General features: G+C 40.6%; 1 protein-coding gene across 9 annotated transcripts in view; it reads left to right on the top strand.

The window, feature by feature from the left end:
* ELAVL4 (ELAV like RNA binding protein 4) overlaps positions 1–25,224 on the top strand; it is a 160,805-nt gene that overhangs the window by 86,106 nt on the left and 49,475 nt on the right. For all 9 annotated transcript variants that reach the window (XM_027537309.1, XM_027537311.1, XM_027537307.1 and 6 more), the window contains exon 2: positions 22,273–22,513. In XM_027537309.1, the coding sequence (XP_027393110.1) occupies positions 22,273–22,513 (241 nt within the window). The remainder of the gene's footprint in view (positions 1–22,272; positions 22,514–25,224) is intronic.

The raw sequence follows: 25,224 nt of genomic DNA, 5'->3' as shown, positions 1-25,224 counted from the left end.
AGGAAGAAAATAGGGTCCCAAAGAAAATATGGCAGCAAGCCTAACAAAAATAATATATTCTTTCTCTTTCTTGGTGCTGTTTTGTTCATATTTCATGGGGAACCACTGTATTGCTACAGGCACAGAAGTTGAGATGAGATCACAGAGATGGCTACCAAATAGATTTGTGGCTTAGGACCAAAGCCTACCACCTTCACCAGACCCAGGAGATCCTCCATGGGAAGGCCTTGCCCACCTTTCCAGAGTCAAGTCCTGCACCTCTCTGCCTTCCACTCATTCTACACTGTGGAACTGCACTCTGCTATGCTGTTCTTATGCCCAAACAGATCCCTGGGTCTCAAACATCCTCTGCTTTTTTTCGCCTGACTTCCTGAGACAATTTGGAGGTGATTTCTCACTCAGCAAAGATTGTCTGTGTGATGCCGGGTTAGAGCCTCCTCTGTGAGCACTGCCAGCATCCGTCCATCATTGATCTTCCACATGGCATAATCAGTTGCTGATTTGTCCATTTCATGACCACCTCAACACTTAAGACTGGGTTTATCTCTATATCTGGCTCAGTAGGTGCTCATTAATTAATTGTTAATTGAATGATGTAGTTGGATGTCTGTTAGATTGTCCATAAAAGGTTCTTAACTGATGGCCTATTAAACTGTAGCCTATGAGAGAGATGTTGGCCCCAAAGCCCCATAATCGCTGACTGATTTTGAAACTCCTGTTGCTCACCAACCACAGTTCTATAACTTTAAGTTGAAGATTTTGAGTATTCTGTTTACATGAAACTTCTCCTGATTACCATGACTCATCTATGATTCCTCAATAATTCTTCTTTCTTCTAGACTCCTTATGTCACTTGCTCTTTGTACCACACAGTTAACGATGCATCACAGTGATAGTGGCCCTTTATAGTGTAGTGTCAGACTTAGCAAAAAGAACTTTGCTTAGGTTATCTCATTAAACCTCACAGCAACTCTAGAAAGCAGGTATTTTTATTCCCGTTTTGAAGAAAGAGCACCAAATAGCTTATATAACTCACATAAGGTCACATGGGTAAGAAATGTCAGATTTGGAATTCCAAGCCTGGTCTGTTTGATTTCAAAGCCCATGTTCTGTCTCCCGTTATCTGTTCAGTTCAGTTCAGTCGCTCAGTTGTGTCCAACTCTTTGCGACCCCATGAATCGCAGCACGCCAGGCCTCCCTGTCCATCACTGTCTCCGAGAGTTCACTCAAACTCAAGTCCATCGAGTTGGTGATGCCATCCAGCCATCTCATCCTCTGTCATGCCCTTCTCCTCCTGCCCCCAATCCCTCCTAGCATCAGAGTCTTTTCCAATGAGTCAACTCTTCACATGAGGTGGCCAAAGTGCTGGAGCTTCAGCTTTAGCATCATTCCTTCCAAGGAACACCCAGGGCTGATCTTCTTCAGAATGGACTAGTTGGATCTCCTTGCAGTCCAAGGGGCTCTCAAGAGTCTTCTCCAACACCACAGTTCAAAAGCATCAATTCTTCGGTGCTCAGCCTTCTTCACAGTCCAACTCTCATATCCATACATGACCACAGGAAAAACCATAGCCTTGACTAGACGGACCTTTGTTGGCAAAGTAATGTCTCTGCTTTTCAATATGCTGTCTACGTTGGTCATGACTTTCCTTCCAAGGAGCAAGCGTCTTTTAATTTCATGTCTGCAATCACCATCTACAGTGATTTTGGAGCCCAAAAAAATAAAATCTGACACTGTTTCCACTGTTTCCCCATCTATTTCCCATGAAGTGATGGGACCAGACGCCATGATCTTCGTTTTCTGAATGTTGAGCTTTAAGCCAACTTTTTCACTCTCCTCTTTCACTTTCATCAAGAGGCTTTTTAGTTCCTCTTCACTTTCTGCCATAAGGGTGGTGTCATCTGCATATCTGAGGTTATTGATATTTCTCCTGGCAATCGTGATTCCAGCTTGTGCTTCTTCCAGTCCAGCGTTTCTCATGATAAAAGTTAACTCTGCATATAAGTTAAATAAGCAGGGTGACAATATACAGCCTTGACATACTCCTTTACCTATTTGGAACCAGTCTGTTGTTCCATGTTGCTTCCTGACCTGCATATAGGTTTCTCAAGAGGCAGGTCAGGTGATCTGGTATTCCCATCTCTTTCAGGATTTTCCACAGTTTATTGTGATCCACACAGTCAAAGGCTTTGGCATAGTCAAGAAAGCAGAAATAGATGTTTTTCTGGAACTCTCTTGCTTTCTCCATGATCCAGCAGATGTTGGCAATTTGATCTGTGGTTCCTCTGCCTTTTCTAAAACCAGCTGGAACATCAGGAAGTTCATGGTTCACGTATTGCTGAAGCCTGGCTTGGAGAATTTTGAGCATTACTTTACTAGTGTGTGAGATGAGTGCAATTGTGTGGTAGTTTGAGCATTCTTTGGAATTGGAATGAAAACTGACCTTTTCCAGTCCTGTGGCCACTGCTGAGTTTTCCAAATTGCTGGCATATTGAGTGCAGCACTTTCACAGCATCATCTTTCAGGATTTGAAATAGCTCAACTGGAATTGCTCAACAAAGCAATTTGAGCTCAACAAAGCTCAACACTAGCTTTGTTCGTAGTGATGCTTTCTAAGGCCCACTTGACTTCACATTCCAGGATGTCTGGCTCTAGATGAGTGATCACACCATTGTGATTATCTTGGTCATGAAGCTCTTTTTTGTACAGTTCTTCTGTGTATTCTTGCCACCTCTTCTTAATATCTTCTGCTTCTGTTAGGTCCATACCATTTCTGTCCTTTATCAAGCCCATCTTTGCATGAAATGTTCCCTTGGTATCTCTAATTTTCTTGAAGAGATCTCTAGTCTTTCCCATTCTGTTATTTTCCTCTATTTCTTTGCATTGATCACTGAGGAAGGCTTTCTTATCTCTTCTTGCTATTCTTTGGAACTCTGCATTCAGATGCTTATATCTTTCCTTTTCTCCTTTGCTTTTTGCTTCTCTTCTTTTCACAGCTATTTGTAAGGCCTCCCCAGACAGCCATTTTGCTTTTTTATATTTCTTTTCCATGGGGATGGTCTTGATCCCTGTCTCCTGTACAATGTCACGAACCTCCGCCATAGTTCATCAGGCACTCTATCTATCAGATCTAGGCCCTTAAATCTATTTCTCACTCAGTGCCTGCTACATGCCAGACACTGTTCTAGGTGCTGGAGATGCAGTGATGACTCAGACAAGTCCCTTGCCTCATGGAGCTTTCACTTTAGAGAGGGCAGACAGACAGCAGAGTAAATAAATAAGTGGATATTAGCAGGTAATATATATTGTGTGATATCTTCACATAATGGAATGTTATTTTAAAAATACAGATAATGGAAAGTGGCACTAATGAGTACATGTCGTGGACATACCGGGAGGCCACCACAGTTCACCCACTGTCTTGTTTCTACTTGATGAGATAGAACAGTCCATGTTCTACTCTGAAAGGCCGGGCTTTATACATCCACCTGCTGACTTTTGGGTGACAGACTTGCCTTACCTGCACTTAGTGTAGGGTGGTTATCCCTGGAAAAGTAATTCGATGATTAGGTTGAGGTATCTGGGCCTCAGTAAAGCCCAACATAGAGAACTCATAAGTAAGCCCGAGGTCTCTGCTCATAAGTTGTCTGTGAGGGAGAGGCTCTACTCTATTGCCCTACAGTTGAGGCTGCGAAATGGAGTAAACATCCTGAGAGGGTCAGAAGGAAGTTTTGGCCAATCATTCAGCTAAGGACAAGGTCAGTTGGAATGTTTTGTCAAGTAATTTCATAAGATCTGGTAGCTCTTTGCAGAAGCCTGGACCTGAAAAGTGCAGGAGTCATTGACTCTATCTTAGGATTCTTTATGTTTGTAAGAATATTATAGTGGTTAAGAGCATAAGCTTTGGGCACTTCCCTGGTAGTCCAGTGGTTAAGACCCTGTGCTTTTACTGCAGGGGACATGGGTTCAATCCCTGGTCAGGGAACTAGTCATGAGACACGGCCAAAAACAAAGCAAACAGACATATGAGAAAAGATCATGAGCTTTGGAGTCAGAGAAACTGAGAGCTTTTTCTTTCCCTTCTTACCTGTAGTGGAGTCCTATAAGGTCACTAACTTGTCTGAGCCTCAGTTTGTCAATAAAATGGGGCCAATAATATCTACTTTAGTGGCTTGTTCAGAGGATTAATTGTCAGTATATGTAAACAGGCTGGTTCAGGTTCTACTACTAGCTACGTAGTCCCCTCAGGGAGTGCATTTTATATATGAATCATTTATTGCAAGGCTCACAGAAAGAGATTTAGACTAAAATATGTGAGCTACTTCCCATTGTATAGCCTTCAAAAAGGAGAGCATATAACCTCAAAACTGAGGATATCATCTCAGAAAGGGCTGTGGATGCCAGAGGAAAACAAGATTTGATTTGCTCCAAATCTTTACAGTAGAGACAGAAACAGCCAGTCTCCCATCACAAAGTTGTGTGGGCTCCATCCTTCTGAAGTCACAGGCCCTTAGAGGCCTGAGGCTCTGAGAAGAAAGGTACTTGGTAAAAGGGCTTTGGAATCTGAAATCCTAAGTTCAGTTCTACTTTTAAGTTTGAGTACTTAAAAATGTGTGTTTCCATTGGTCAAAAGGCCCCTATACTAACTGGAATTGTAAATAATTGATGCTACTTGATACTTCAGTGTGAGCCACTAAAGAATATTGGTTTTATAATATAGATAATATAGATAAAAACCTCTATATTTTTATTTGCTCTCCATTGTATATACTGTTGCCTAAAATTAGATTAAAAATCTTAAGATTAAAAAGGCGAGAGAGAGAGAAAACTCTTATCCCAAAGCTCCATTGCTTTCATTAGCAATGTGTAGAGTTAAAATTACTTAAAACAAACTCTCCATTCGACTCTCTTAACAGTAGAAAAATACTTATCCAAGCATTTGACAGCACACCTTTTGTGCAGAGCACTGGATGAAGCCCTAAATATTTTCTTCCTCTTGTGGTTAATGGCATGTTAGTATTGTGATTTTAGAGACTTATTTGACCCCCTCAGCTATTAGTTTGTGTTTGTTTGATCTTGATGCCTGCACTCATCTAAAGTGAACAGTGAAGAAAAGGCTTAAGAAAAGATTTAAAAATTCAGAACCACATTTTCCTCTTTCTCAGCACACTGCAGAGTCTGGTGGATCAGGAAAAAGAAAGTCTCTTCCAGGATGTCCTTGTCCTCTCTCCCTCTAAACTCTGCTAACACCCCGCCCTTGCCTCTGCTCACGGACTCATTCAGTGGGCTTTAGCTGATTTCTTTCTGGGTACTGCATGCAGGGAGCAGGAAGTCAACCAAAATTCAGGCCCTGTTCTCAAGAAGCTCCCAGTCTGTGGAGAGACAGGCAGGTAGACTGTGACTGAATGCAGGATGGTAAGTCCTACAACAGGAGAGAGAGGAGGTTCCCAAGATTGTGTGGGTCAGGGAGGCTGGCTTCAGCTGAGTTTTGCAAAATGTCAGGGTTATTTAGATGGTGATGGGAGAAGCATTTTAGTGAGGGGATAGGGACCACACCTTCAAAGACATGGAGGAGACATAACGTGAAAGGAGCATACCGCAGGAAGCATTTCAGACTATGGCACTTCCCATATCACATTTTGGAACTTTGTTTACAGATCTATCTGCTAATCCCTCGAGACCTGAATTCCTAGAGGGCAGGTATCAAATGCCTTGGAACTCAATTATCTAAAAATAATAAAATATTTAATCTTTGCCACATCCCTGTTCAGTTCAGTTCAGTCACTCAGTCATGTCCAACTCTTTGTGACCCCATGGACTGCAGGACACCAGGCTTCCCTGTCCATCACCAACTCCCAGAGCTTACTCAAACTCATGTCCATCGAGTTGGTGATGCCATCCAACCATCTCATCCTCTGTCGTCCCCTTCTTCTCCTGCTTTCAATCTTTCCCACCATCAAGGTCTTTTCCAATGAGTCAGTTCTTCATATCAGGTGGCCAAAGTATTGGAGTTTCAGCTTCAGATCAGTCCTACCAATGAATATTCAGGACTGATTTCCTTTAGGATGGGCTGGTTGGATTTCCTTGCAGTCCAAGAGATTCTCAAGAGTCCTCTCCAACACCACAGTTCAAAAACATCAATTCTTCAGCGCTCAGCTTTCTTTATAGTCCAACTCTCTCATCCCTGTGAGTCCATCTCATCTCATCTCAACCTTACCAATACTGAGAAAATTGAGACATAGAACTAATAAGTAATATGGCCAAAGTCACACAGCACAACAAAGATTTGAACCTAGACATTCAGGATCTGGTGCCTGTGTTCTTAAACATTATGCTATGCAATAGACATTTGATAAGTGTTTGAACTGGTTTGAATTGGATGGATGTAGAAGTAATTACATGATAATGTATTCTCTTATTTCTTTGGAAAAAATGGCCAGCAAGCAAGACTCTGATATTAACAGCCAAGTATTAAGAAGCCCCCTTGGTTTTGGCTATGGATTATGTGACATGTAGAAAATCTTACAGGTGGAAATGGTCTCTGGGCTCTTAATCCTCAGACTTCAGCCCGATTCAAACTCAAAGTGAAAATGAAATATGAGTTTAGGCCTGAAACAGAGGAAATCAGAGGTCAAAGGAATCTGCAAGTGAAGAGACAGAGGCTATAAAGATTACCCAGAAAATGGAAGACCCCTGGCCTTAAAATACAGTCTTTTGAAACAGTTTTAAAGAAGTTGAGGGAAACAATAAAGGTAAGTACATGTAGCTTTAAAGGATCAAAGTGCTCCTGTTTTTAAATTGATTTTGAGGAGGAGAGAGATGAGAGAGGTTTATGATAAGAGCTGAATGGTGGGAAACAGAGCAAGGAAAACAGATTTCACTTAGAGCACAGAGAGCCATCCTTTCACTCATTTATTCTACTAATAAAACCTGGAGCTGGTCCCTGGGATTACAGATGAATCAAACACTGTCCCTGTGCTCAAGGAGTTCACAGTCCAATGATAGAGGGAGATAGCAAGATGGAGAGTCCCGATGATGCTCAATGTCTGTGTTGGAAATGTGTACAAGGGATAGAGGAAGGGGCCGCGATGGGTGGGGAGGGAGGGAGCATTAGGCCTGCTGATGAGAGAAGAGGGCCTTCTGGGCCAACAGGAGTGCTTTACAGAGCATAGCATGGGAGGGAACACAGTGTGCTCTGCTTTGCCGCTGCTGGTCACAGAACAGTGCTGTCCAGAGTGTGCTTTCCAAGGGCTTATGGAGGTTGTGGTGGGTAAAGGAGGAAGATGGGAGCCGGATCCCAGCTCTGCACCTTATGAGCAGGGACTAGTCGCTCTACCCCTCATTTTCTCCTTAACTCTCAGTTTGCTCACGGGTAAAATGCCATTGGTGGGAGGAGGGAGGATGGACCCCAACCCTCTCTGAGGATCTTCAGGAAAATTAAATGGGATGTTGAATGTGCTTACAAACTTTCCTACGTCTAGCTTGTGATTTAATGAATTCTTCCCAGTGGCTTTGTAAAGGTTCGTCTTGTTTCTGCAGGGAAATAACACTTGCCACGTAATCTCTGCTCTTGCCAACACACCTTTCCCATGGTAGCCTGGAAAATCCCTGAAGTGCATTTGGTCCATGTCTTTGCCCTTTGGGATCCACAGGAAGGCAGGAGCCATCCAAGTGGAGGGTGGACCAAGAATACACCCTGCTCTTAAACCCTGAGAGGGTCCATGTGGAAAGCCAGGAGCGCCCTCCACTCTCAGTATACAGACAATGTTGTGGTGATTTACTGAAATTTCCCATGAAAACAAGAGGGTTTTCGTTTTGAGAAATCTGAAGCCCTAATGACTATGCTTATTGCATTTGAAGTATCTAACTTTAACCCGTTCACAGTAAAGAGTTTTTTTTTAAGGGCTAAGTGCACCTGAAATTGTGTTTGTAAGTGATTAAAATGGTGCTTTCATCATTCAGTTTTTAAAGTTCACTTAATCTCTCCCCCTTTGCTCTATATTTCCCTGACTGGCATTATTGTGAGAACTTATTAGTTAATGCTTGTGAAGCATTCTGAAGATAGAAATGACTATTGATATAGCTGATGAGTAGTAATGTTTTTAAGTGTTCTTTTCTATTTCAGAAATTAAATTCCAAGGACAAATCTTTCCAGCTCTCAACTTTGCCACCTGCAACACATTTTAATGGGCACATATTTTCAGTATGTTATGTTTTAGACAACAGGAATGAACATATACTAAGTGATTACTATGTGCCAAGCTCTGAGCCAAATACCTTAAATTTGTTATTTTTCAATCTTCACAGTAACCCTGCAAGGCAGACAGAAAATTGTTCACATTTTTCAGATGAGTAAATTTAAATTACACCTCAGAGTGTCGTAAGTAGCTAAGCCAAGGTCAAGACTGGAGTTCATTTTCAAACCCAGATCAGATCAATTCTAAACTTCATGTTCTTTCCATTACACCATGTAGAATTTTGAATTAAGATCTTTCCAGTAATATGAATTTATTTGGCAGTATTTACTAATAGCAGATACATAGTCTAGAATTGTTTTAATCAGATTAGATTATTGACTTTCCCTGAGACTGCTGGATTGCCTTTTATGCTGATAGGAATTCTTTGCCCAGACTTGGAGGTTTGGAAAAGGGCACAGAATTTGGTTTCAGACTTGAGTTGATTGTGTTCTGGCTGAGTGACAGTGGGCACTGCCTGAAGCCTCATTTCTCCACCATATGTCAAGTGACTTCACTTCAAGCCGCAGGCCTCATCTGTAAGTGACAGGAGTGACAATTACCTACTTTGCAAAGTTGTGGGAAAATTAAGTGAAGTAATATACGTGGAGATACGTGTCACCTTTTTTGTGTGTGCTGTTGGGAGTATTGGAAAGGCTTCTGGTAGTTGCTTGCCTAGACATCTTCCTGTGTAAACCAAAGTACTTCTTAATCAGCCTTATCACAGGATCTCCTTTGAGATTGAGCCTTTTTGCCACATTCCAAGCAGGGACTGTGTTAGGCACTTAGTATGTGCTTCTCCATTACCACATTTATGACATTATATAGTAATTACTTATTCACTTATTTATTTACTTCCTTGCAGGCAGGAACCTCTTTTATTTCCTTCATATCCCTGGCATTTAACAGAATGGCTTCTGGCTCATCGAAGGAACTCATTAATGTTCAGGAAGTTAGCTTGGCTTTTGTTCCTTTATACTGCTTTTCTTCTTTTAAAAGCTAACTTCAGTTGTGGGAAGGGGCTATTCAAATGAACTGGTATATTATCATTATTAAATTGTAACTTATAACTTGCCTTAAAATATGCCTGTAACTAAAGAAGTGCAGGCTTCCCTGGTGGCTCAAACAAGAAAGGAATCGGTTTGCAATGCAGGGAACCCAGGTTCAATTCCTGGGTCAGGAAGATCACTTGGAAAAGGGAATGGCAACCCACTCCAGTATTCTTGCCTGGGAAATCCCAAGGACAGAGGAGCCAGCAGGCTGTGGTCCACGGGGTCACAAAGAGTCAGACACAACTGAGTGACTAACATACGCTATAACTTGCTTTAAAATATGCCTGTAACCAAAGAAGTTTAGGTTGCACTGATTTGGCAACAGCTGATTCCGAATATTTGGTAGCCTTTCACTCTTTTAAAAGGTAAATTTGGGGGATGAAAAGAATATGTCAAGAGTCGAAAGACCTTGCAAACAAATTTATTTTGTGATTTCAGAGATTGGTTACCCTACTCAAAGAAGTAAACTCCTCAGTAACCTTAGTGTATTGTAATTTGGATGTGTCATATCCAAATTATTCTTAGGGATGTATTAAATTAGCCCTTAAAGGACCTTACCTGAGAATTATTTATTACACACTTTGAATTTTAAAAAGATGCACATATATATATGCATATATAATAATTTTGGAACTTTATCATGTGTTTTTAAAAGGCTGATTATTTCTCAATTTTTAAAATACCAGTTTGACTCTTGCCCAATTGGTATGAATTAGATTTAAAAGGCATGTTTCGATAAAGACAAAAGATTGTGAAGACAGAAATAGTAACATATTTATCCTCTGTTCTAATCCAAAATTCTCACTGTTATGAAGCAAATCATAATGCATATAGTAGGAGAGTTTGAAAAATAGCACAATGAGATTGAGATGAAGGAAAATGAAGAGAATTTTAAAAATAAGATAAACTCATGGGTAAGGTTTATGCTTAAGAAAAATTAGCTGCAGTGAGGTCTTGTGCTCTTTCTGTACACAGAGAGGGCTACAGATCTGGCACTCGTTTTTCTAGCAGTATTACAAAGAGGGAACCCAGTGAATTACAGGATGTAGCATCCATAAAATAAAAGTAAATCCATCACACAGATAATAGAGAATATTAGTTGTTCATTGTCATAATAACGTATTTGCCTCAGAGCAGATAGAAGTATTCTGATATTTGTGATTTTTTTCTTTTTTTTTTTTTTGCCTCTCCACTTTGCCTCTTGTTCATGAGATTTTTATAAATATGTATTAGGAGGATCTCCGTAAGCAGGAAAGAGAGAGCGAGAAGCTTAAAAAGCATAGCGTGGAATGCTGCTTGACAGTGTCATACATTCACAAGATGTCCTTGAAGATGGAGCACAGAACAGAGATCAGGGAAATCTTGGCAGCTGCAGTTGGGAAAATAAATGGCTGTTGTATGATTGGGCAGATCCTGAAAGCAGGCTCCTGCTCAAACCATGTAATTAAGAAAAGTGGGAGCTTTTGTCCAAGTGCAGAATGTTCATAATATCAGAGTTTGTCAGCAGGAGCTTTTAGAATGGATCAGTACTTTTCACTCCCTGATCCAAGAAATGGTTTTCTTATAAATCATCCACTCTCCTTGCTGTCCTCATGAAGGTTGCCACCAGGCGATAAGGCAGACTTCAGAGTGTAACCTTGCTAATACGCAATGATTTAGGTGAAGGGGAAACCAAATCAGACTGTCTCAAAAAATGCGATTTTTATTCATTTGGGCTCCTATGTAGAAACAAGCAGAGCGTGGCCAAGGAGAAATCCTGCAGGACGGCTCTGGGAAGGAGATGGCATCCTTGTTAATACTGGGTCTGAACTGGGTTGAAGTATTTGATACTTCTTTTCTTTTTAAAATATAACTTTCTTTCAGATTATAAAGGTGCTATTGTAAAACAAACAAAAAACTTGAAGAATAGAAATGGTGACAAATATAACAATCACCTATAATCCTACTATTTATTATTAGCATTTTCATTTTTTCCCTCCTACTCTGTGCATGTTTATGTGATTGACATAATCCATTTTTAATTCTACCTTTTCTCTACATTGATTACAAACATTTTCTCATGTTATAAAAATGCATTATAAACCTAATTTTAACATTTGTAGAATACTGTATCACAAAATTATACAATAGCTTAGTCACCCCTCTGTTGGGCCCTCAGCTTGTTTCTATTTTTCACTCTTCTAGGCACACTGTTCTTAAGATATTTTACTGTGCATACTTTTGGTCTACAGAATTTTGGATTCTCTTCTGAGCTTCAGAATGGATCAACAGGTCTAAGAATATGAACATAAGGTTCAGAAAGGTTGTGCCAATTTATATTTCCACCTATAAAGATAAGAGAGACTATTTCATGACACTTTAAAGCAACACTTGCAAACCTTGAATTTCTGTGAATGTTCTCAGTAAGCATTTTGTCCAGAGATAATTCAGATCCACACTTCTCCCTGCCCAGTTCAGTTCAGTTCAGTTCAGTCGCTCAGTCATGTCCGACTCTTTGTGATCCCATGAATCACAGCACGCCAGGCCTCCCTGTCCATCACCAATTCCCGGAGTTCACTCAGACTCACGTCCATCGAGTCAGTGATGCCATCCAGCCATCTCATCCTCTGTCATCCCCTTCTCCTTCTGCCCCCAATCCCTCCCAGCATCAGAGTCTTTTCCAATGAGTCAACTCTTCTCATGAGGTGGCCAAAGTACTGGAGCTTCAGCTTTAGCATCATTCCTTCCAAAGAAATCCCAGGGCTGATCTCCTTCAGAATGGACTGGTTGGATCTCCTTGCAGTCCAAGGGACTCTCAAGAGTCTTCTCCAACACCACAGGTCAAAAGCATCAATTCTTCGGCACTCAGCTTTCTTCACAGTCCAACTCTCACATCCATACATGACCACAGGAAAAACCATAGCCTTGACTAGACGGACCTTCCAGGTCTGCATTATCACCAACCATGGTTTTCTAGAGCCTAAGTTTACTTGCTCCCCCTTGCTTTCCAAGAGGGTGTCCCTTTTTTCTAATGTTTCTTTCTTATACAAAAACAAACAAAAACACCTGAAAGGAAGTCAGTGAAGAAGGAAATCAAAAACCAAATTGCAAGTGTGATAAAGGAATTTTTAAAACTACCGTATCAGATTGATGTTCAAAACCTTTTCACTGATGAACAGATAGATGTACTATGCAGCTGTGTGCCTTGTCCCTGGGTCTAATTTATATATTGGTCACTTACATTACATGCACTGAGGTGCTGAGAACTGGTTTGTTTCTCTCAGTGTCTTTGACTTCGTAATGTCCCAAGATAATCACTGTCCTTTGAACTGGAAGAACCGTTGGCATTATACAATTCCTCTCAACAAAGCAAATGTTGCTCTGTGCAGATTTTTCTAGATACTAATTCCCTCCACTTCCCTCTGCTCTCTTCCTCATCTCTACCCCAACTGTGTTAAGAAAACAAGTATCTGTTCTCAAAATAAAAAATATTTTTATGTGGATTTCTGAAAAATTTAATCTGAGTTTGCACAGAACAAATGCAGAGAAGTGACCCTATGCTTTAGGTCATGATATAGATACCAAATAACCCACGACTTTTTACAGCTGAATCTTGGTGAGTTTGCTCACACTCTGAGCCACTAGCCAGGCTTTTTATAAATACACAGTATTTAATATGTTTACATAAATTGTGCCACTGGCTATTCTTTATGCATTTAATCAGAAGTCTGACTTAGTCTGTGGACAGTTTTACAAGTGACTCATTAGTGTTCTTTGTATGGAGGACGAAGATAACATAGATACCATCACAACTGGCTCCCATCCCAACAGGAATCCGTAGCTTATTATTAGGCATTTTGGTTATTTTGTCTACATTAAATATTCAGAGTTTGAGGTCTTAGGGAGTAGAATGGGAAGGAAATTGTTTTCCAATTGATTTTTTTATTAAAGGTGATATTTTTTCAGGAAGCCTGAGAGCTTGCCCATGAAATTACATTTATATTAATATAAAGACATTTCTTTTTCAAATATGTCTTTAACAAAGAGAGCTTATTGAAAGTTTGGGACTGTATTTACAGGCCATTTTGGAAAAGAAGACTCAATGGATGGTGGGGTGGGTGCGGTTTGAGGGTTTCCTTGTCTTTACAGTGAACTAGGTGATTAAGCCATCCCTCTGCTCTGGAGAGTTTTCTGTAAAAGTCTGTTAAAACCAAGTACTCGGGGGTTTTAGCAGCACTGCCCCAGGATGGGCACACTAGGAGATCATTTTAGGCCAAAACTGAAGCCCTAAAGGGACACTGTAAGATATTAAGGAGGCCAGTATTTATTTAGGAGGAGAAATGTATGTGATGTGTCTGGGGAACAAGATTAAAAACTCGGATTTCTGTGATTTTGAGAATAATGCCTAAGAGAAATTAAATTTTGATTATGCTTTTCATTTAAATGCTGGCCCTGCTATTTTAAGTATTAATGCCTCTTATTCTCTCCAGTGGCTGCTGATTTTGAAAAAAAACACAACCCTGACTACCACCACTGAGAATACTTTTGGCATGCCCTGTGCTCATCTCCAGTGAAGAAGATGCTGTTTCAGAGGAGTAATGCCTCAAGCTTACCTCATTGTTCCAAATAGTCATTTGTTCAGGACATAAGCATTCAGACCAGAAACAGGATTGTCAGTTCAGTATCAGAGTGGCATATGACTTGTCTGTGTATAATTTCATTCACGTGCTTTTGGTGAGGGGGTGGGGGTGGGAGTCATCAGAGACAGTCTGGAGGGAATTGCTTAAAGAAAGGGGTGTATACCATTGATTTTAATTATTTGTTTATCTCCCCTCCTTTCTCATTCTCTCAACTTGAACTCTGTAAGAGTAGGGATCAAATTATTTTTGTTTCCCCAATTCCTCCAACGGTGCCTTAGTCTATAAAGCATTCAATAAACTTGTCTTGAATTGAATACACTTGTTTTAAAGATATGCTGAGAATTTATTACCACATAACTTCCTAGAGTAAATAGGTCTTTCAGGTTATTTGTGCATCTGCCCAAAGGTATTATTAAACTGTCAGCATGTTTTCCCCAGTTGGAATTAATTTTTTTTCCTAGAGTTTTCTAGTTGCCTTCTAGTAGAATCTACAAAAACTTGGTACAAATGGTTTGGGGGGACATGCAGGCAGTCTTCAGCCAGATCCTCCTGTCTAGCGGTCTCTGTGAGTCATTACCTTAGTGGTGGGGGTATAGTCCTAAATTCCCTTTTCCTAGAGTGATCAGATCATAGATCTCAGCCCCTCCTCTTGGGCCCCACTAATAACTTATGGCTCCTTCCCAGTTGAATCATAACCAGGAAAGCATTGCATTTAGAAAAAACTTAATCTGAAGGGACCTGAGCAAATTAAAACCTCTTGAAAAGGAGAAGAGAGTATAGAGTTTATGAGCTGATGGACAAAACTTTAAAGAAATATGAATTTGGAGGGGGGGGGGTGTTGTAAGGACATTTTTAGTATCTTTCAAGGAGCAAGAAGCAAAGTGAAGAATTATTCCTAAAAATAATATGTCTTCAGGAACACAGAGCCTGCTGTGTAATTTTCTAACTTTGGGGATTTGTTTTTCAGGCTTTTGAAAAGGGGGTGAGAGGCAGTAGTCTGGGCTGCTCCACCAGAGTCTCACATAGTGCATGTCAGAATTTATAAGGGTTAAGTGGGAAATGCCTACAAAGAGAATTAGGACTTTTATTTTTGTTCTCATGAATAATTTAAATCTATTTCTTTAATGGCTTGATTCAGTGACTGCCCTTGGTAAACATTATTCTTCATGCTCTTGGGAGTGCTTGTTCTATTACATAAGGCTTAGCTTTTATACATAAATTTTCAAAAGTCCTTCCAACATGGTAAAAGAAAACACCTTTAAATACTCATTAAAATATTTAATAAAATGCATATGTGTATTGCAGATGTACACACCTGAGACGTGTTTGCAATCAGCACAGTCCTTTAGTATCTTTCTAGTTTCCGGGAATACTGACATTTTGAGGGCACTGAAAGTAGAAGGAAGAGTATTTGAAAAAGAAACATATACCTGTGACCTTCTTAGGTTCTTTTCTCTTGATCCTTCTGCCTGCTTTTGGAGTATCAAGGCCACCCCTCCCCTAGAAAATCAGAAGTTGAGAATAGCTGAGTGTGGCATGATAGAGTTACAAGGGTCCTGCGCTGATGATAAATGTCAGCAGTGAGTTCTACAGGCGCAGGTTCCTGTAATATAAACTCGTAATCTTTTATTTTGCCTCATGACGTAAATACTGACGGTGTAAACTAGGTTAAGATACATAAATGCAAGACCATACAGTTTATTGTCAGACTGCCACTTCTATGGAAAATACTGGAGCAGAGCTATGGCGTGTTGTGGCTGACAGAACTGGTGAGGGGGCTGTGCTGGGACCCCTGATTTGCCTCTCTGGGGCCTAAAATAGTGATGTCCTCAGGTGTAAGGCGAGAGACCAGCCCTATAATTCTAACCTGGCTTCCCCACCCCTGAGCTTGAGTACAGGAAAGCCTTGTGAAGAGTGGGGGATAGAGGGAGCTGCAAGGGATTCATGAGCTGATGGAAGAAACATTAAAGGAGGCTTTAAGTCCTTTTTAGGATTTCAGAATGGCTCTTGCTTAATACACTTAAAGGACTTTCTGGCCATAGGACATGCTTATTCTCTCCTCTGTCATGTGGACCCTTTGGCAATAAATATTTGTTTGAATGAATGAATGAATTCTGAGGGCAAGAAATTCCATGAAAAGAGTGATTTGGGAAAGAAGGGAAGTTTCTGCCCTTTGATTATATTGCTACTCTTAGAGTCGATTGGGAGATTTCAGTCTGAGACCAAGGATTGATTTTAGTGTACCCAAAGTGTTATGTGTATATATATAGATAGATAGATAGATATTTCCAAGGAGAAAGGGCAGAGGTATTCAGCAAGTTCTCTACAGGGTCCATGTCAGCCAAAGCTTTAGCGGTCCTGCTTGAATGAATGCCTCTTAAAATCTGCATTTAAAATAATATCTAAATGTATGTCTGGCATATGATAGGAACTCAATAAGTATTCTATCTTCTTGCTATACAGAAGATGGAGATGACACTACTAAAATTGTTGGCTTATACTTCACAGGGTTGTTAGAAGGATTTAGGAACTATTGAACTTGCAAGCACTTTCATTCATTCAGTCGTTCTTAATGCAGAACCTACCCATTCTCAGGCCCTGTCCCACATGCAGGAGGTACTATTATAAATAAAACAGATGTGGTCTCTCTACTGTGGAACTCGGAGTTGAGGTTGCCATTCTTTGTGAACTGCAAAGTACTCTACTCAGAAGAGTAAGGAAATAAACATATCTCCACACCTATATTCAGGCACATTTTTGTGATATAACCATCTTCACACTCCCCCCAAAGATAAAATAGAAGTAAGCTCTCATCCAAATGGCCATGTCTGCATTGTCACAAGAATACGCAATGAGATATAGGCCTGGACCTAAGTGCCATTTCTGCCTAACTAGCACTGTGACCTTGTGCAAGTCACTTCCCCTTTCTTGTCCTCAGATTCCTTGTTATGATTACAGGGTTGGACTCAGTGGCCCCTGATGTTCTTTGACATCATGCATCCACCCTGTGAGCTCAGTGAGGGCCAGCTCCCAGTCTTTGTGTATCCCCTGGACCTTGCACAGTACCTGGCACTCCAGAGCTTCATCCCCGTTCATCTAACATTTCCAGATCTAGCTATCATGGAAATAAACCCTTTTTTTTTAATGAATATAACCTGGCCTGTCCAGGAAGCAGTATAACATATACTTTAGGTGAACAATAACGAAGGATGTTATTGAATGGTTACTTAGGACAGTTGGGAAGGACCCTGGATTGTGGCAACAGAGAAGCCACAAAGGGCTGAGAGGGTTGGCTTTTTTTTTCTCAGTATCATCCTGAGAAAGAAAGAAGCCTGGCCCAACCTCTGCTTCTTCTCCCTCCTGCCTCCGCAGAGATAAACGTCCCTGCAGCTGCATGCCTGAGGCCTTCCCTCTTGCTTTTGTTGTATATTTTGCAGGAAAAAAAAAGAGGGTGGGAGGGGTGAGGTTAATGTGTTGAGTGTGAGTAATTAGTCATTCAAACCATCGACATTGACAGTGACAAGATTTGAGTGCCTGCGTTATTGTGCACTGCTTTAATAGTTTATCCCTGAAATTTTCTGCCTGTATAATGTTTCTTAAAATACATCATGGGAACATAAAAGATTTAATGCAGTGCTTTGTGTAACCATTAGAGTTTGAAGTCAACTGAACCTCCTCAAGGCTCTCTTCTGGATGCTGACTGTAATTCTGTTCTTAATTGCTGTTCAGAAGAGAGAAGGAAGGCGAGTCAGGGGGTTGGAACCTGGTCAGCTACGAAGTTGGCTGTGAGACCCACACAGAATCCTTCATTAAAGTACATATGCACACTTAAGTAACTGATATATTTACTTGCAGTGAAAATTGTGCTATTAGAATATCAAAGGTGTTACCCTGGGGAAGCAAGCATTCTGATTTCGCCAAGCCAGCTTCTGAATTTATTGGAGGATAGCTTCCCACGAACACACATGTTTACCTCTGGTCTTTTTCCCAAGTTGAGATTGCAGGTGTCCTCTCTATAAGGTCTAGCATGTGACCTTAAAATGCCGTAGTTTCATACTCCATACATTTACATCCTCGCAGCTTCTCTTATTTTCCAAGTAACGCTCTTGGTTCTCTTGTGTGTCAGTTTTCAGTCTGACATTTTACATTTCTGATTCTTTTTTTAAGCCTGTCTTGCATCCTGGGATGCGTCATTAAGACCAGCAAGGGGTCTTATTACACAATGTATATTAACACATTTGCAAATGTTTCTCAGCTTTAAAACTGTACGCTTTTATTGAGAAAACTCTGTGTGTGTGCATATGTATATTTCCCTCAGTTCCTTCTGAGTCCACAAAAGGATAACTGTGCAGTGTGTGTGCAGAGTAAAGAGAGCTCCATCTCCACGAGACGGGAATGACTTGACCTGATTTATAGGTTTGTTCGATGAAAGGAGCTCAGTACTGAACATTGTATTTCATGGTTCCTTTTCAGAGGTTTGGACCCCAGTTAGGGTAGGATTGTCTGATGCACAGATGGGGCTCAGCTCCAGGAGTCAACATAAATTAGGAAATCCACACAGGATGTAAGGAGATCCAGAAGGCTTACTGGGGAACTGAAATTTCTTTGCTGCAGACCTGATACTTCCTAGGCCTTTCTGGAGCAGGGAGACCTGTGAAATATTCACAGGGACAAGTACTGGCTTTCACGACATGTGTCTGTGAGTCAAGCATCCAGTGAATTAAGAATGAACACAGCTGTCAGATGACCTGTTACAGTCTTGGTCCCACAGCATCTCAGCGTGCCTGGGTATGACTTACATTTGTCCTGCTCCATCACTGATACTCTAAATGCTGCCTTACTGCAGGATATTTCTCAGGTGTTTGAGTAGGAACCGTAGTGGTGCAGGGAAGGCGTTCTGTAGATTGTGGGACTGATTTTTTTGCCACTAAATCAAAATGTAGCTGTTGGGCAGCTCTGTGGTTCTGCTGGCCGAGCCTCCTGAACTGGATAAATTCTGTTTTTCATGTTCCTTGGTGAGTTGGTGGTGCTCCTTAGGTTTGTTGCCTGGACACCTGACTCAGTGAAGCAGTGAGACAAGACAGCAAAGGGAGGCACTGCACAGACCCAGGAGGCCGATGGCTTGGCAGAGCAGAAACCTACCTCCCAGCCAGGAGTTGTGATGATGTTCTAAAACATCATCTCCATTAGCATGATCCCTCCCCTGGGCACAACGCCCTGATTCTTTCCTGGACCCTTGCCTCAAGGGCAGAGTATCTGCATAGGAGTTACTGGGTGCATTTTTTTGTTGTTGTTAATCAGTGCTGAGGAGAGCTTGATTTAAGATTCCTCTACAGAGCCCTTTACTTTCTCCTTGCTCTCTGGACCAGCCTAACACAATCCCACAGTTGTCCTGAAAGTTTTGATGTAAGTGAAGCCACTTAGTTACCTACGTGATGGCAAAGAATCTTAGACGCTTCCCACCTTCCTCCATCTGCCTTGTTTCCCTGATTCCTCTTGAGACTTATTTTCTTTCTTTTGGTTTCAGTTCCCAGTTGTGATTATCAGAAGAAGAAGCAATTAGAGCAAAGCTTATCCATGTAGGGCATAATGAGGAGTAATAGTTACGATGCTTCTAGCCACTTTATGTTCTAGGCATCTTACATACATAAATAACCCTGCACAGTGGTGTTATTCTGGTTTATAAAGAGAAAACAGGCCCAAGAACCCAAGTGCCTGAGATCACGGAGCTAATAAGTAGTAGAACTAGAGTTTTAAGTCAGCTAAAACTCTAAAACTTATTCCCTTCTTACTATACCACTGTGTTTCAGATGAGCAAATAAGCAAAAAGCAAAACAAAACAAAAACAGCAACAACAAAAAAAACAGCCTCTGGACATTGATGAGGATGAGCAGCAACTAGAACTTTCATATTCTGCTAGTGGGAGAGTCGGTTGGTACATCTATTTAGAAAAACTATAGACAGTACCTACTAAAGCAGAAATACCCCTGAACCCCAAAATAGACTCCAAAGAATATTCCCAACAGAAATGTGTATGTACACCATAGGATGTGTATGTAATGCTCATAGCAGCATTATCTATAATAGTTAAAAAAAAAAAAAAAAAAAACTAAAAATAACCCAGTGTTCTTCAAAGTAAAAGAGATACATAAAACATAATATTTTAATACAATGCAATTTTCTCCAGACATGGAGAAGAACAGTCTACCTCTATATTTCAAAACATGAAAGACACTCAGACATAATATGTGAAAAGACATAAAAGGGTACATTTTGTGTGATTCCATGTATATAAAATTCAAAAAAAAAAAATAAGTCTATGAATTAGAAATCAGAGTAGTGGTTACCTTGGTGGGTGGTATGAATGATGAGGATGGGGACACAAGAAAGTCTTCTGGAATGCTGGTCATTTTCTGTATCATGATCTGAAAGGTGGTTACTTGAGTGTGAGTTGTGTTCATTTTGTAAACATTCCTTGAGTTGTACCCTTGAGACTTGTACAGTTTACTACATGTGTATTAGAGAAACAGGCTTATCTCCCCAAATTTCTCAGAGCAGCCAAATAATAGTAATAATAATGGAAGCTACTAGTAATCAGATATCTGCTAAGCTTGGGTTTCCTTGTCTATAAAAAAACACAGAGGATGTTAGAATATGCCTCACTCCTTTCTGGTGGGGAGTCAGTGAGAGAAGTCACATCAGGTAACTTGCAGTGCCACCAGGGAAGCCCAAGAATACTGGAATGGGTAGTCTATCCCTTCTCCAGGGCATCTTCCCCACCCAGGAATCAAACCAGGGTCTCCTGCATTGCAGGTGGATTCCTTACCAGCTGAGCTACCAGGGGGGAAGCCCTAGAATGACTTTAATGGATATCAATGATTGTGGTTATGTTCCCACCACTATTCAGGCACTTTACATATATTCTGTCACCAGATCCTTCTTAACACCTTGCAAAGCAGGCAGCATTGTTCTTCTCCTCTTTCAAATGAGGAACACTAAGGTTCTCAGAGTTCAAGTCCCTTACCCAAAGTTGTACAACTAGGGAATGACAGAGCATGATCCCATTTCCAAGGAGCTGATGTTCAATTTCACAGAAGATGGAAATAACACCGTAAAGATGAGGAAGGGATGGAGCTCAGATAGAATGGAAAAGTGGGACTGATGGACTGCATTCGGGCCAGGAAAACTGGGTACAGGCCTAGACTCTGCCCCACTTTCCTGTGATGACAAAGAAATCTCTGGATGTCTCTGGAATTCATCTCCAACAGGAGAGTTTTGAACTGAATTGTATTGCCTGAAGTGCCTTCTTTCTGGCTCTGCAGTTTTCTGATTCTCAGTGCTTGTCATACCATACAAGGCATCTTCCTGAACCAGCTCCATGAGCTTAAACCCACTTTTCATGTAAAACCTAATTCTAACAACATCTTGGGACTTTCCCTGAGTACCCCTGTCCTTTAAGCAGGTTTGATTGCTCCTCCATTACATGGCCACTGTCCAATTGCAGCCCTTTGCCTTCTATGTCCTCTGTGGACTGTAAGCTCCTTGTGGATAGAGACTGAGGCTTGTCTCTTTATTCCACGCATGCTGCCTCAAACAGTTAACACATTCGTGGAAATATTTCTTTAAGTAACTATTTAAATACATAGAAGTCTTTTTTTGAGTAATGTGTGAAAGGACCATCTGGGGCTGGACTAGACTTGAAGTAGAGACCTAGAGAGAACTTTCCTTCATGTTTTTTTATTTTATTTGAGGTCCAGGAGAAACAATAACAGAGTAGCTGGGGAGAAGCATCATTAGATAACTTTGTAGCTCCCCAGCGTGCTTTTATGAAATCTAAAGTTTGATCATTATTAAGCATCAGTGAAAATCTAAACCCTTCCCATATGAAACAGCCCCACTTAATTTAATGTCATTTTACTTTATGAGATAGTTAATAAACAGGTACTGTATTTGATCTTGTGAGCGTAGCCCTCTATGTTTAGCTTTTTCAGCTTTAATGGAACTATAATTTTAATCATGATTATTACTTTACATTTTAATTATAATTTGGTGTGGCTTAAGTATACATTTCTGAGAGTGATTGTGTAATGAAAACAGGAATTAGCTTTTCATTAACAAAATAATGGGAGAGTTCCCACTGCATTCTAGTCTGTGTTCAAAATCTATGGGCTGGCCTAAAAATAGCAAGGGGAGTTTAACATTTTGGTTAAAAACATGTTTCTAAATTGGCTGTGTTCACAACCTCATCTCTTTTGCTCCATCCTGCTTTATCTTGTTCCCTTTCTTTACAAAAAATAAAATCAAATCTTGAAAGAGACTTTGTGTCTTTGAGATATCAAAAGGCTTAATATTTTTATTTTTATTTAGATAATTAGCACCATGGAGCCTCAGGTGTCAAATGGCCCGACATCCAATACAAGCAATGGACCCTCCAGCAACAATAGAAACTGTCCTTCTCCCATGCAGACAGGGGCAGCCACAGATGACAGCAAAACCAACCTCATAGTCAACTATTTACCCCAGAATATGACCCAGGAGGAATTCAGGAGTCTCTTTGGGAGCATTGGTGAAATAGAATCCTGCAAACTCGTGAGAGACAAAATTACAGGTACGCTCTTCTTCACTATTCTAGGCTTGGGATTCACAGCCACCTTGTTCCATTAGAAATGCAGACTTTGGCAGGAGTGCGTGTGTGTGGTGGTGGCTTTGAGTGTTTGTAGCTTGTGTCCTGCATTCAAGGATAGCATGGTTACAGTCACAAATGCATATGTGTGTGAATACTACATGCAACCGCTTTGCGGACTGGTAGGACCAGGAAGCAGATAAAGATTTTGGAGCTTCCTCAGCTTTGCTTTATGTGAAATAATCCTTTGGTTGTATCCTCTTTTATTCTTAATCAGCCACCCCTACACTCTGTTCTTTAGTTCTCAGTTCTGCCCTCTGTCCCCAACCCCGTACTCGTCTTTGTCTGTTTATCCCTTTCCTCTTAAACGTTTGGTTCGTGTGTGTCCAGTGTTCTTCCATGTGTCCGAGACAGTGTTTTAGAGGTGGCTATTGTCGTCACAACTGCCCATTGTCCCTGGGAATAATAGGCCTTAAGGAGAGCAGATTATCCTGGAATAAATCTACTCTGTCATGGGAGGGAGATGCTACATGAAGGAATTTTATGTTATGTGTTTGTTGTGAAGATACTCTTTGAGAATTCAGAGACTTTTTACTGGAAAGTAAAACAATACCCTACCCTTCAATACTTGAAAGCTTTAGGTTGTGATTTTTTTCTAATTGACAGTCATTCATTGAGGACCTCGCGTCTGCCAGATACTGACGCTATAATCCTTTGGGGCTGGGGCTGGGGGTCGTTTCCCTGTAATCTTTCTGGAAGTGAGAATGTTTTCTTAGAAAAATATTGGACTACATCGTGATGGCAGTGAAGCTGCTATGCTTTGATGCTCCCCTCCTAAAATCATTCACACTCAGCTTTGAGTATTTATCATTTTTGAATGTTGACTTTTATTTCCCTCTCTCTGGACAGTTTAACTGAAGAGCAGCTGGCCTATATAGGAAAAAGGAAACTTTAAAATATTGAAATACGTTATCTTGATTTTTAAATCAGAGAATACAGTGTATTTGTGTGCATGTAGCCATATTCTCCAATTCTTCTGATTCCCTTGTCAATTTGTCCCCTATATATATTATTTTGAAAAATCATAAAACTCAAATAATTGTCAACATATAAAAATCACATAACTCACCAAACTTAATTTCCTCTTCTGTAAAGTTGGAAAATAATACTTATCTTAAAGGATTTTTTGTGAGGACTAAATGGAAGATTGGATATATACTGCCTAGCACAATGCATCTTGCATAGTAGTCTCTCAGTAACGGGGAGGGTATTATTATTATAAGTACAGTTAGTATGTTTCAAGAAGAGTGACTAGAACAGAGAAATTTTATCAAGGTCTCCAAATAGGGCCACGGCTTTGGTGTTCTTATCCCAGAGCCCTGGATCATCCATCCTTTGACAGAACTGCCTATGCTGTCAGAAAGCCAATGTTTAGATTCCTGAATAATCTTTATATAATAGGATGATAATTCAAACCAAATTAAAACCAGTTAACCATATGATTCTTCCTCCTACTCCTGTATGGAAAATGTATTTTTGGTATAGCCTTACCTTCTAAATAGGGACTCTGCCAGCTATCTTAGTGAATATTATTAAGCACCTTTTCAAAAGAGTTCCTTTAGAAGTGTAGTGAGATTTTTCAGAAGTACTGATTCATGGTGTTGTTCTTTGTTTTCTAAAGACACATGTTTAAACAAGCAGATTCCTTTACTGAAAGAATGCTAATTTGGTAGTTCACTGAGTGGATTTGAATAGGAGTGACAGCTTCGAAGACAGCCTTTAATTTGGTATACAAAACCAAAATTGTCAACTTGGGTTTGTTTAGCACCCTCTCCAGCACAAGCAGAGACATACAGTGGCATCTGAGCTTAAAGAAGAAGCTTATGGGTTGAAGGCAGAAATACAATTCAGGCATAAATTTATAATTATGCATTTTTTAATTCAGGGAGAAAAAGAATTTTATTTGCAGAGAACTTATGGGAATGAGGCAGGGAAATATAGAAAGACCAGAGATATTTGCCCTCATTTGGTAGCAGTGTTTAATAAAAGTAGAACTTGTGGCTGTAAAGAGTGCTTATTAAATTCTTCATTTACACTACCTAATTAATTCTAGCATTTTAAATTAACAGTGAAACTGGTCCCTGCTGTACCATTCCATAGATGCAGCATATTTCCTCCATCCACCCGTTGTTCAGGTTTAATTGGCTACGCTAAAAGTCAGAGAAGGAGAGAGAGAGAGAGACTGTGGGGAGGTAGGGACGGAGTGGGGATCTCTCTAGTGGAAGACCCTCTGAGGCCTGCATTTGGGGTTAAGTGATAACACAGGCTGGGAGGCTGAGGTTTCACACCTGCCAAGTTAAAAGGCTGCTGGTGGTGGTTCAGAAGTCAGGGTAAATGACATCATAGGTATTTTTGTTGCCCTGATTTTTAACATCCCAGTCCCCCCTTTTCCTCCAACACCTCCTACAGATCTCAATGCATCTCGATCCTGTGAAGTTTACAGGGAGTTCTAAATACCCAGTGGGAGGATTAGAGGGTGGGAAGTGGCAAAAAGATAAGAATTCAAGATTAAGATTTTCCAGCCTAACCACTCCCTAAGAGAATGTAATCGATCTCCTTAGAAAGTTCTGGCTTCTGAAAGTACAGGAGGGTGGGGAGGGAGGGAAGGAAAGAAGGAGGGAAGGAGGGAAACAGAA

Source organism: Bos indicus x Bos taurus, chromosome 3 (genome assembly GCF_003369695.1).
Source record: "Bos indicus x Bos taurus breed Angus x Brahman F1 hybrid chromosome 3, Bos_hybrid_MaternalHap_v2.0, whole genome shotgun sequence".
Classification (NCBI taxonomy): domain Eukaryota; kingdom Metazoa; phylum Chordata; class Mammalia; order Artiodactyla; family Bovidae; genus Bos; species Bos indicus x Bos taurus.
The sequence above is the reverse complement of the archived record's forward strand: the minus strand, read 5'-3'. Positions and strand labels throughout refer to the sequence as shown.